At 48.9% G+C, this 13,539-nt stretch overlaps 1 protein-coding gene across 1 annotated transcript; it reads right to left on the bottom strand.

Annotated features, from left to right (window-relative positions):
- Position 1: 1 nt before the first annotated feature.
- Positions 2-1,105, bottom strand: BJ212DRAFT_1417044 (uncharacterized protein; the record flags this gene model as incomplete). Its single annotated transcript, XM_041337569.1, has 3 exons — positions 704-1,105; positions 358-465; positions 2-240 (listed from the first exon to the last, which is right to left on the bottom strand). Coding segments are annotated over exons 1-2 (409 nt in total), but the record flags the coding sequence as incomplete, so codon positions are not given.
- Positions 1,106-13,539: the final 12,434 nt, after the last annotated feature.

Raw genomic sequence — 13,539 nt, 5'->3', positions numbered from 1 at the left:
TGTAGGGGGTCAAATAACGTGTCAATCCGGTTCAGCTAGCAAACGTTTCTCCGCAACGACTCGGTCATGTATGCTGCATGCACCCGGCGGCCCATTCCGGCACTCGCCACTGCCACAGACAGCTGCCTGAGCTGTCATCGATCATCTTGGGATTCTATTTGACGATAATGTCGCATGGCCCAACGGACAACTGCACTTACTACAGTTACGGCTCCCCAAGCTGTGAGAAATCACACTTCGGTCAGTAAACTCGGACTTGTGTTGATATACCTCACCGTAATGGAGTGTCCTCACAGATATGACCTCACAGCTACTATAATGGTGTCAGCATCAATATATCCTGATTAGATAAATTACAGCTGGTAGCTTTCCCGTTCGAGTGGTGATTAGGGTTTCGCCAGCGCCGGTCATGTACAGTAGATGATGACGCTAGTTGGAACCTAACTCCATCAGCTAGCCAACACCCTCGAACATCATCATTTCGACAAATACAAATACGTCTATCCAGTCACAAGTCGATTGTCCCCATAAACTTACCCAACTTGGCGCATTCACCAACAGGCTGGGTCTTGCGTCAACACGTGGATCACTCGATTACTTAATTGTTATCTTCGCCTCTCAATGGGCGGCGGTCCGTTCTCTACTGGATGGTTATCACCGCTCATTTAATGAACAGCGGAATCTGTTGTCCATGTCATCACACTGTGACACTCAACAACTCGGACCAGCTTATTAACCTGGGCATCAAAAGTCATCCGCGTTTGCTGCGCCCGTGACGTTATTGCCGCCGTTAGATGAAAGCGATAACCGCTATCGCAGAATGAAGAACTGCGGTGGTACTCGAGTCGCTTGGGGGTCAGATATGATGCTGTGCATTTGTGGCGGATGGTGTTTATCACCCAGTGTCGTTCATCCTGATCATCGTGATCGTCTGGCAGCGTGTAAGGCACACTTGAAGGAACTTTCTCAGGCGCTGGGGAACGAAAGTTGGGAGTAGGACGCATGGTGTTCAGATGCCGTGCGGATATATCATCGTGAACTGTTCTTCAGGGTCGGTTTGTTAAGGAAATCGCGAGCTAGCTGAGATCTCCACCTAACTCCCCTTCTGCTAATTGTACGCACCGTTTGACGGGACTCGGATAGTATTCGTTTGCAGCCCACAGAGGCCGAGCTCGTTAGTCTTAGCCACCTTGGAGCAACCGTTACTGATCGGCTGTGAGGTCATGTAACCCTAACCCTGAAGTAAGGTTTGAGCTCATCGGATACAACCTTCCCGCAGCCGAATATCCTGTACTTGGTGTGCGCAATTTGGCAACCTGAACCCGAAACACCTCTATGGACCACCGGCGTCCTCTCACACTATTTGTCTTCAAGACGCCATGGAAAGCGCTCACCACGCTCTGCAGAGCACCAAAGTCAAGCTCCGCAACCACCTCAACACCATCGAGCTCGCGGCGAATGAGTTCCATGTAGATACCAAATACGTGGATCTGGTTATCAGGGTAAGTGTTTATCTTGTTGAGGCGTGCTGGGTGCAAATGAAGGGTTCTGAAGTTTATTGGGGCGTCGGATCTTGCAAGGGTGCATGTTATTGGCACGATGAACCCGTGTTTCCGTGCTACACTTGACGACAAGGTTTCGTACACGTGAGTGTTTTGTTGTCTGCATATTGACACTGGCCTACTTTCTCGCAGGTCATCTGTCAAGCCGAATACCCTCTCCCCTGTTTGGGATGAGACTTGGAACGTAAAGACTGTTCCTTCCACAGCTACCTTGTCGGTGGTAGTACGAGAGGTAGAGACTGGAGCGCTCGTAGATAGTGATGTCGGTGTGTTTCAGACCACTGTAACTCCAGGCACGAAAGAGGTTGAAATAGTCGGCAAGCGCCTTGGTCGAAATAAAGGGTCATTTTGGTTGAACGTATGTCTGCCCCACATTTGATCGCCACAGATTGTGCTTATCAACGTTTGGTTCTAAGATTGAATCCTCTCCTTCGGTTCATAATTCAAGATCACTACCATACTTGTTTGATGGCCCGATTCACTATTCTCGACACGACTCACCAACAATGGGCGTTCTTACCAATCTCAGGGACACGCGGCTGTATTCGACATGGAAGATCTATATTAAAGGCATTCCACAGTTCTTTGGGGATACGGTGCAACGATGGAACCACGATTACAAGGCCGCACAGGCAATTTTCAAAGGACCTACATCAATTGCAGTGCGTTCCGGCATCATGGCTGGCCACCACATGTTATACGCCCGGACCGTTTTGAATGGTTTTGGGGTTATCACAAGTGCCGATGATGTGTTCAAACTGCTGCGAGGCGACTCACGTCGATCATCGGGTGACGGCAATAGCGCATTTGAATATCGCATCAAACCCGCAGTATACACGTATGTTATCACCGAGGAAGACGAGACCTTCCGTTTCTCAGAGACAGGGGCGACGTTCTTCGTAGACTTTGCATCGAAGCATGCACTGCATAGCAACTGCGCAGAAAGCGTAGTATACAGTGGGGAGTTTCACCCTCGCCCAGAAGGTGGCTGGGAGAAGTTCTCCGATTGTACGGACGATAGTGGTGTGAGATGGGAGTTGGTGATTGATAACAATTCTGGGACGTATACACCTAATCCCGATCTGCTGGCTAAAGTGGCGCAACTTCTGGAACTCAATTTTACGGGGATCAATGTAGTTGCGCTAACACTGGACGATCCAGAATTGAAGAAGAGTATAGATGCGTGCAGGGAGTATGCGTTGACGAAAAGGGGGGTGAAACCTACGGAGTTAGAGCCTCATGCCACTGAGGGCGAAGAGACATTATCGGATCGGGTCTCAGCACTTAAGAAGACCTAATTATTGAGGATGATGTGGTTGTCAGGTGTTAGAGAGCAGGTGATGTAAAGATAAATGTGTTAGATAATGATTTATGGTGCTCTATTTAGTAGTGGTTGAACGTCGTGGATCTCCTGCAGGCCCATCAAGGAAATCACCGAACACGAGTTTCTCAGCCACAAACCTTTGGTTGGGCACGAGGAGACGGTGTCAAGCACTGCAACGCTCTTTGATTCGATATCGTCTAAAGTAAATTCTTCTGTTTCTTCTGTCTTTTGTGATGTCTTGCAACTTTTGATGTACCAGTTGTAAGTTTTCGGTTCTTGTTTTTTGTCTGCTTGTTTTTTTTGTTGATCAAACTTGGCGCTTGTTGCAGGGCTTGAATATCGGTGGACATAATGGATACCAGGGATAATTTGACTAGGGCTGCCCTAGTTCAATACATATCCTCTCTGAATGATTCCTCCTTGCTCAAACCAGAGCCGCAGCTCGTGTTTACCCCCGCTCCACCCTGCTCGCAACCTTGGCAGCCAATTCCTAGCTGCAGCAGTAGCCCTTTCTTCTCCTTTTTTTCGGAGGAGGACTTTCCCCCTCTCAACTCTAAACACACACAAGGCGTACCTGGTCCTTCCAATCTTCTGAAGCAGTCTGGTCCGGTGAGCTTATACCCGACTCCGCCGTCCAGCGCTTCTCCATCAAAGTGCACCATCCCACTACCAGAAGAAAGAGGCGAATTTACTCCCATCTTCACTACCCATTCACCAGGCGTCTTGGACTCGCCTATCGTTATGCGCCGCGAGGACCTTGCTTGTCATAGACCTCTAACGCCACCGCCGACGCAATTGCTCTATAACCTAGAGTTGCCGGGCTATGAAGATGATGACGATGATTCGATGTTTGAGGAGAGTGGGCACACAACTCCTCATCAGGGTGATTTTGAAGAGGATTTTTACGATGGGATATCTGCCATGTCGGATAGTTCCGCAGAATCGGATTCGCCGCTCTCGCCTCTATCACCACCCTGGAAGCCACCCGAGCACGGTCTGGCTAAGTCCCATTGGAATGATCCGCCCTCCCCTAATTTTTCCTGGTCTCCCGGTTTAGGGAGCGAAGACATTGACGATATGTCTATGCCAGTATCCAACGAAATAACGTCCTTCTCACCTGATCAGGTGCCCTATCTTCTTGGCGTTGACCCGCCTCGTCCCAAACTCGTGCCGCTTCACATACCCTGGTCATCGCACCAACACATACCCATGCATCAACTAGATGAGCAACCCCCATCCTCCCCCCACCGTTTCCGCCCTCTCATTGGCAGACATGATCATCGATGATCCTCCAGAGCTCAGAGCCCCTCATCTCTCCCTTTCAGGTCTCCCCGAGCTAGAGCATGAAAAAGCGCTACCCCGTATACCACCATCATCTCCCAGCAGACGGTCTTGCTCCTCTCTTCCCGATGATACAGACAACCTACCATCTTCTCCATCGTCTCCTGGCCCATCTCTCCTATCGCTCCCAGGTGCTGACACAGACGACGACCTCCTCCCCGATGTATCCGCGTTTGTGCCCCTCACGCCATCCCAAGGCGTCCCGTTCGTCCCTAGCCAACCACTTCTGTTCATCCACGATCCGAGGGACGTGCCCCTCCCACGCTCACCCTCGCCCGAAGATTTTCATCTCTGCCTTTCTGTGCACGACATGGACAGCGACCCTGAGCTCGCACAGCTCTTCGAGTTGCGCAAGCGCTCACTTGCGGTAGTGCAGGGGTTGCCAGAGGGCCCGGAATGCACAGACGCATACACACGTAAGTCGAAGAAGAAGCGGGAGCGGGAGAGGAGTGCGGAGGTCGGAGCTCTGCTCAGGTTGAAGCTGGGCGACAAGGTCGGCATGGATGTAAACGAGGGGAAGAGTCCCGAACGCCGCAGGAAGGGCGTCATAGGGAACATATCCCAGCTTGTCGCACAGATGGTGTTCCGGCGGCACGAGGCTTCACGACCGTTGACGAAACGCAAACCGGTGCTGTCTGCGCAGGAATACGTGCATTCTCCACTTTCAGCATGTATTGCTGTTGATTCATAGTTATGAGGATTGGATTAGTGACTGTTTTTTTTAGGTGCGTGGGCTTGGGTTACGCGCATTTTGGGTGGGGTACTTATTTCGAGTGCGTGGATCGTGGTGTAGACTTCGGAGGTGCATTGTTTGGCACTGTACGTTCAAGTGTTATGTTGTTGGACTATGTCCTTGTATGCCTTTAGCTTGTAACCACCATTGACGGAACCGCTCTCACAAACCCCTTTGTTTACCATCTATTGGATTTATGCTTGCAGATATACGGATAGGCGCCCGTATGTTACGGGAAAAAATTGTAACTACGTCGATGACTACATAACACCAATTCGTTGTACATCATATATGCCAGATTCATGATATCTATGCACTTCCGTTATTACCGTCCTGATTCTTTACATGCATTCAAAAGGTGTTCGAACTTCGCAGCCTCGAGTGGGAAAATCTTGAGCAATTTCAAAAGTTCAGATCTGATTCTTGAGAGACTATCATTTGATCCCGTCGATTTGATGGTGGCGTTGGGAAGTCGATGTTACGCGAACTCGAGTCTTGGAATGCAGGTACCTAGTGGTTGTCACTGACATGTACCTGAGCAAGATGCTGCGGAAGCGGCCAGCGTACAACACGTGGGTGCGTACCCTACTACGTACTGTAGGTATGTAGCTGATGCTGACATCCGCGCCGCAGTACCCCGAACCCAACCCAAGCGAAACCATTACTCCAAAGCGCAGAAAAGTGTGCGCAATACGTATTGCGCAGCCGCCTGCGGTTCATATTCATATCATTGAGTAACCAGAATTTGATTAGCTTACTACTCGGACACAGAGCGATGATACCTGCGCAGCCTCGATGGTCGGCAACATTTACATGCATTGGAATAGGAAACGAGTAGGGGTCGTAGATCTGGACATGCCACAAGAACTTGCCATTCCGAACATGGACCCGTACAGGCGTGAGACCGTCAGCTTGAAAGATAGATCTAAAGTTCACTTGAAAAAAAACTTGCGCGAGTGGATATAAGCAGATTGGTAAAAATTGTTGGGCATTGGCTTTGCGTGTGCTATTGCAATCAAGAATCTATAAGATACAATAACACGAGGAAACAAATAGTACCGGCAACCGTAAACTGGGCCGAGATACGGAGTCGCAGAAAGAAACCGAAAATCCTGTCAGAAATCTGTAGGCAAGAAAAGTCAGTTTCGTTTAGAGGAAATGACAGATGATGCTTACGTTTATACTTGACAGAGGAACTTGCACCAGCTTCATAACGCGATTTTTTCCTGTCCGGCTCAGAAACTTCATCACTGAGGTGTGGACGTTTGTAGTTTGACGTGTGATGTCTGTAACCAGGTTTTAAGATATCAACGTTTATACTACACCCGAGCGCAGTGTAATCAGTAAAACCCACAATATCATTTGTCGAACTTGATCGATCCAAACGAGTACACTCAATATTTGGTTTATATTGTAGATTTGAAACCCCACTCACATGCTATGGATTCCGCCTCGATGGGATATTTCTCAGCAGCAGTCAGCATCGCATTGACTTGTTCACGACGCGCATTGAGGTTCTCGACCATTTCCTGACCATTGAATAAGCTAATAAGTGCGACCAAGGATTCCAGTCTCTTCAGGTAGGCGCGGATGCTGACCAAGGTAAGTTTTGAGTTTGCGGCCGTCATAACTGCGCTATGGTCAGCCCCCCGCCCTAACTGACCAATCTGCACCACTTACCTAGCCATTGCTCCTCAATTTCCTGACCCTGCTTCTCGATACTGTCGACCTGCCGTTTGATAACCTTCCGATGCCTGCTCCACGACAATACCAACAATGTGGTGATAAACGTCATGATGGATGGCACAATGAAAGTTCCGTCGGTGAATGCATCGTCACCAAACAATGCATCGGCCAGTTTGACGGAAATGACATGCTTTAACTGCGTAGCTTCCATCGTCGGAAACTAAGCACTACGGATTTATCATATTATAAGGTAAACAGATTAGCACATGACTCACATCGTCCGTGATCTTGCACTTCAACCTTGCCATAACGACATGCGGTTCGCAACCACTTTCTTCTAAGATGCGGTCGACCAGTTTGTTGATGTTCCATTTGGCCCATGATGTCTGAACCCAGGCATTCCACGCGGTACGACCTTCATGGTCTTTATCCTTCCCTTTCACAGCGTGTTCTGCAAGATCCGCAGCCGTCCTACACTTGTTCATGAAGGCTTCGACTGCCTGAGCCTCGTCCACTGTCCATTCAGCAACATGGCTTACACCCCTACCATGGCCGTACGCCCACGGGTCGCCAGGAACGTGTGTTAGAGACTGCCATACCGGATTGGACCATGGCAGCGCTGGGTCGGCGATCCAGAGTTGGATTAGAGCAAAAGAGAGTGGTGTGGTTGGCATTTTGGGTGGTGAGCTGGGTTATGAACCATCGGTAGGCTCTTTTATCACTCACCTTAAACCACAACCCACGAGGCTGCTATTCGGTACGCACGTCCGCCAGATCCTGCCATTTAGTTTAGCTTGCTGTACATTCTGCAGGTTCTGCTGAGTGCTCCTTCCAACTTGACCCGGGTGAAATTGAATACACTGCTGACTAAGCTAGATAAATGCTGGCAAACACCCGCTCTCTGACGGTCTGTCGGACTCTGTCCACGTCTGTTATAATCAACAACTCAGGAGTCAGCATCACCCTGACTGCGTGGCAGGGAGATACCTTCTAAAGTTATTGATCTCAGGATGTGCACGTCTGAAACAGCGATTGCCCCTCCCTGCAACTGGAGTACCGTGACTTACCCCCAACTTCAACTCCAGTTAGGGTAGAGCACGGGTACGGGTGTGGCGGGTACGGGTACGGTGTGGATTCTGGAGACCCGTACCTACACCGCGCTTACCCGTGGCGGTTTACGGTGTTGGACGGGTGTAGATCCCTCAGCTTATCCGAGGGTGCGAGGGTCAATTTTTTGTTGCTCATAAAGAACCTCCCGAGTCGGAGCTGTCACGCGGGTTCACCCGTGCTCAACCCTAACTCCAGTCTCGACTCCCCTGGCGCATTTTTACGCATGGATGGGTCGGAAGATTCTATTTTCACTGGTAAATCACTGAGATATTCGGACTTCCAGTGCCAACTTCACCTTCGCACTATCTCCACGGGCGAGGGACATCCTTTAGCTCATGAATTCCTTAAAGTCACGGACGGTGCAACCTTTCTATCAAAATATGGGCGAACCGCTGCCTTGGGGATCGCCTTGTTCTCTATGATATTTTGAACTATCTATTCAGAAGGTCAGACACACTGGACGTTGCACGTATGGAATTGGCATCAAGGAGGTCCAGCCGAATAGGTTTCTCGTCTCGTTTACCATTCAAAGAGCTGATTTGGGCATTTTAAAGGACGTTGTTCATGTTTGGCGAAGGCCATGCGATGTCTGATATGCGCTTTCTTACTATGGCGAAGCTTGCTAATTCTCACATCGCACGGACACGTAGAGTTATACGACGTCGAGGATCTGTCAATAGCACCTCAGCTTCAAGCAAGCTTTGCACTGTTCGTTATTGTTCAGCCTGCCTGCTTCCGATTTCCTTCGGGGTTTCATAGTGCCTTAAGTTGTGCACGTGTCGTATCAAAAGAGGAGCCTTGGATCTGGACAATGAACCCTGAAGATCGGTGATAGTCGTGGAGGGGGCCCCGCCGTTATCTTATGGTATCGCTCGCACTTTTTTAGGACCATTCCTCTGATATGGTTTGATGCGAGCTCAAAAAGTGGCCAAGTTGATCCATGGCCATGATGGGGTCCACAGAATTCTCGCTACATTCCTCGTTAGTACTGGGCGTTGCAGGATCTTGTGTCATATGGCCGTATCAGCCCCACGTTCTGGTTCAAGTTGTGCGTGATCGGCTTCAATCCCTCTACCGTTCAGCTGCGGCGGGATATGTGCCCCGGAGAATGCCATTCCGTTCAGCAGGGTTTTGGCAAATGTGTCAAAAATCAGCGTAACGTTTGAAAGCATGCTCTGATACACTGATCAACTGTAGGCAAGCCACCGGTCCGGCTGGAACCATCCATATACCAGAAGGAACATGGCTGATGACAATAACTTCGCTCGAACAAGAACATCTGTAACTGGTACAATTACCATCATTTAAAATCACTTCAAAGCTCAGAAAAGTGTGTACAATGCGTATTGCACAGCGCGCCTGCGGTTCATATTCACATCATTGAGTAACCAGAATATGATTCGTTTACTACTCAGACACGGAGCGATGATACCTGCGCAGCCTCGATGGTCGGTAACACTTACATACATTGAATAGCCCACGAGCAGGGATTGTAAATCCGGACACACCGCAAGAACTTGCCATTCCGAACATGGTCACGTACGGCGTAAGGCCGTCGGTAAAATTCGTTGGGCATTAACTTTGCGTGGGCAGTACTGCCCGGACATTTAATATTCAATATTCAACTTCGGTCAATCTTATATCAAACAAGTTTGTTGCTTCATGTCTTCCATGTGTCACTGCGATCAAGAGTCTATAAGATGCGACGATACAAGAAAACAAATAGTAACGGGCAACCGAGATACGGAGTTGCAGGAAGAAACCGAAAGTCCTGTCAGAAATCTGTAGGTAAGAAAAGTCAGTTTCGTTTGAAGGAAATGACAGATAATGCTTACTTTCATACTTGACAGAGGAACTTGCACCAGCTTCATAACGCGATTTTTTCCTGTCCGGCTCAGAAACTTCATCGCTGGGGTGTGGACGTTTGTAGGTTGACGTGTGATGTCTGTGACCAGGTTTTAAGATATCAACGTTTATAGTGCACCCGAGTGCAGTGTAATCCGTAAAACTTACAATAGCATTTCTCGAACTTAATCAATCCAGACGAGTACACTCAATGTTCGGATTATATCATAGATCTGAAACCCCACTCACATGCTATGGGTTCTGCCTTGATGGGGCGTTTCTTGGCAGCGGCTAGCATCGCATTGACTTGTTCACGACGCGCATTGAAAGTCTCGGCCATTTCCTGGTCCTTGAATACGCTAATAAGTGTGATCAAGGATTCCAATTTCTTCAGGTAGGCGCGAATGCTGACCAAGGTAAGTGTTGAATTTGCGGCCGTCATGGCTGCGCTACGGTCAGGCCCCCGCCTAACTGACCAATCTGCGCCTCTTACCTAGCCATTGCTCCTCAACCTCCTGAGACTTCTTCTGGATACTGCCGACCTGCCGTTTGATAACCTTCCGATGCCTGCTCCACGACAATACCAACAACGCGGTGATAAACGTGTTGACGGATGGCACAATAAAGGTTCCATCAGTGAATGCATCGTCACCAAACAATGCATCGGCCAAATTGACGGAAATGACATGCTTCAACTGCGCAGCTTCCATCGTCGGAAACTAAGCACTATAGATTATCACATTATGGGATAGATAGATTAGCATATAACTCACAACATCCGTGATCTTGCACTTCAACCTTGCCATAACAACATGCGGTTCGCAACCACTTTCTTCTAAAATGCGGTCGACCAGTTTGTTGATGTTCCATTTGGCCCATGATGTCTGAACCCAGGCATTCCACGCGGTACGACCTTCATGGTCTTTATCCTTCCCTTTCACAGCGTAGTGTTCTGCGGGATCCTCAGCCGTCTTACAATTGTTCATGAAGGCTTCAACTGCCTGAGCCTCGTCCACTGTCCATTCAGCAACATGGCTTACGCCCTTACCATGGCCGTAGGCCCACGGGTCGCCAGGAATGTGTGTTAGAGACTGCCATACCGGATTGGACCATGGCAGCGCTGGGTCGGCGATCCAAAGTTGAATTAGGGCAAGAGAGAGTGGAGTAGTTGGCATTTTGGGTGGTGAGCTGGATTATGAATCATCGGTACTGCGGCTCTTTTATCACTCGCCTTAAACCACAACCCACGAGGCTATTCGGTACGCACATCCGCCGAACCCTGCCATCTAGTTTAGCATTGCAGCATTTCTGGCGTCAGGCAATGAGCATGTTGAGTTTGGAAGCCTAGTTATCCTGCGTTGACGTCCTTGACCAAGGCATCACTTTGGCTTGCTCCTTTCAACTTGCATGTTACATTACATAATTACGTGAACCTTAAGAGTACTAGTCTTGGCTTTCGGAATACACTGTTGACTAAGCTCAGTGACAAACATTCTCCTGCTCCCGTCCGAGAACGTTTTCCGAAGCTATGCCTATAATCAACAATTTAGGAGTCAGCACTTGACCGCATGGCAGGGAGATATTATTTCTCAAGTTATTGATCTCAGGACGTGCACGTCTAAAACAGCAGGTGCCCCTCTCCCGGGGCCTCTCTACGACTGGAGCACCGTGACCCCACTCCAACCCCAATTCCTGGCACATTTTTATGTATGGATAGACGGAAGACCATATTATCACTGGTAACTTGCTGAGCTATTCGGACTTCAAGTACCAAATTCACCTTCTTACTATCTCAACGCACAAGGACCATCCTTTGGCTTATGAATTCCTTACAGATCCTCCCGCGAAGTCACGGGTAGTGCAACTTTTTATCAAACATGGGAGAGCCACTGCCTCAGAGATCGCCTTGCTCTCTCCGATATTTTGAGCGATCTACTTAGAAGGTCAGACATACTGGGCGTTGTACGTATGGAATTGGCATCAAGGAGGTCCAGCTGCTGTAGCTCTCTCTCGTCCCGTCTACCATTCAAAGAGCTGATTTGAGCATTTAAAGGATGTTGTTCGGGATGTCTAACATCCGCTTTCTTACTATAGCGAAGCTTCTATTTCTCATATCACACGAACACGTAGAGTTGCACAACGTCGGGGACCTGTCAATGGCACCATAGCTTCAAGCAAGCTTTGCACTGTCCGTTACTGGGCGGCCTTTCTACTTCCGATTTTCTTCGGGGTTTCATAGTGCCTCGAGTTGTGCACGTCTCGTACCAAAAGAGGCGCATTGGATCTGGACAACGAACCGTGGAGATCAGTGATAGTCGCGGAGGGGGCCCCGTCATTATCTTATCGTATCCGCTTCCATTTGTTCAAGGCCATTCCCCTGACATGGTTTAATGCGACCTCAAAAAGTGGACAAGTTGATCCGTGGTCATTATGGGGTCCACAGAATTCTCTCTACATTCCTCGCCAGTACTGGGGATTGATGTATTGTGTGGCGGACTATGCCAGGAGTCGAAAGAACTTATTGGGAAGATTGTGATCACAACGCAGGGCGACAGCCTCCCGCGTGCAAACTAACACGTTACTACGTATTAGTTCAGCATACTAGTACTATCGTAAAGGAACATAACCCTCACCTCGACAAGAAATTGCATAACCACTATCAGCCTCCGGTCCGCCGGGCACACGATCCTATCGGAATAGTATTTGATATACCTAATGCCTGCCTTAGAGCGAGTCGCTTTCCTACACCTATATATATGCTGATCACAATCTCATCACTACTAGGTAAATAGCATGAGTCCCCAAAGCCAAACATACCAACTCAGCGGTACACATCTTGTTCACGGTGATCGTGGATCGGGAAGTGAAGTAGCTCCTATCTCTGTCACCTCGCGTGAGTTCTCGCTACTTGCTAGGACAGCAATTCATCATCTATGCAGCATTCAGAACTGTATCTCATGGCGATCCCAAGGGGGTTGAAGCGATGGATCCCGACAAACATATCTATTCCCGCTATTCGCAAGATGTCACATCGAGGGTGGAACAGATCTTGAGCAAGGTTAATGTAGGTCTCATTGCAGGAACGATCGGATCATACCTGATTTGCGTAGCACGGATATGCAGTCACTATGCATCAGGATTAGCTGCTGCATTTTCTGTGAGTTGGCGTAACGTGTTGATGTAACATGCAGGTGACTGACAAAAGTGACCCTATGGTCTGATAGGCTCTTGTCCACTTCAAACCAAAACGCATTGCGATTTCCAGAGGATACACTGGCTGTCACGGCGCCATATCCACTTACACCAAAGGGAGGTTTGTTGATACCCCGATCGTTGACCTAGACGACGAATTCCAAGAGGGAGATCTCTGCTGGCTCGAGAGTCCCTTGCACCCTACGGGCGAATCGAGGCAAGTCTTCGAGCTGCTTTGATTTTTTTTAAATCGATGATCTGGATCCCTGTCAGAAACATTCAGTATTATGCGGACAAGGTATGTTTTAAAGAACACAGATTATTAGCAGGGGTGCTCATGTGCCGTCACTGAGATTCATGCATCGGAGGGAAGTTATTCGTAGATTCGACCCTGGTCCTCCGCCTCTTCAATACCCATTCAAATGGGGGGCAGACTGCGTACTTCACTCCGGTATAGTAAATTTCATCCCAAGCACGACATGATAACATCATGACCTGTCACAGGAATCAAGTATTTTGCAGGCCACTCAGATCTGTTCTGTGGGATTCTTGTCGTCAAGACCGAGGATGAACGTAAACAGGTATTTGTTATAGAATTCCCAGACCCTGAAGCCCATTTTTGTCAGCTCTGGCACGACCGTGCGCACATGGGAAATATCATGGGGTCCATGGATTCTTGGCTCTTAATACGATCCCTTCGAACGATGCATCTGCGTGTCTCAAGGCAATCGGCAAGTGGCACGGAA

This window comes from Suillus subaureus (genome assembly GCF_016647635.1).
Source record: "Suillus subaureus strain MN1 chromosome Unknown BJ212scaffold_492, whole genome shotgun sequence".
NCBI classification, from domain to species: domain Eukaryota; kingdom Fungi; phylum Basidiomycota; class Agaricomycetes; order Boletales; family Suillaceae; genus Suillus; species Suillus subaureus.
Note: the sequence above shows the minus strand (reverse complement) of the source record. Positions and strands in the feature narration are given on the sequence as shown.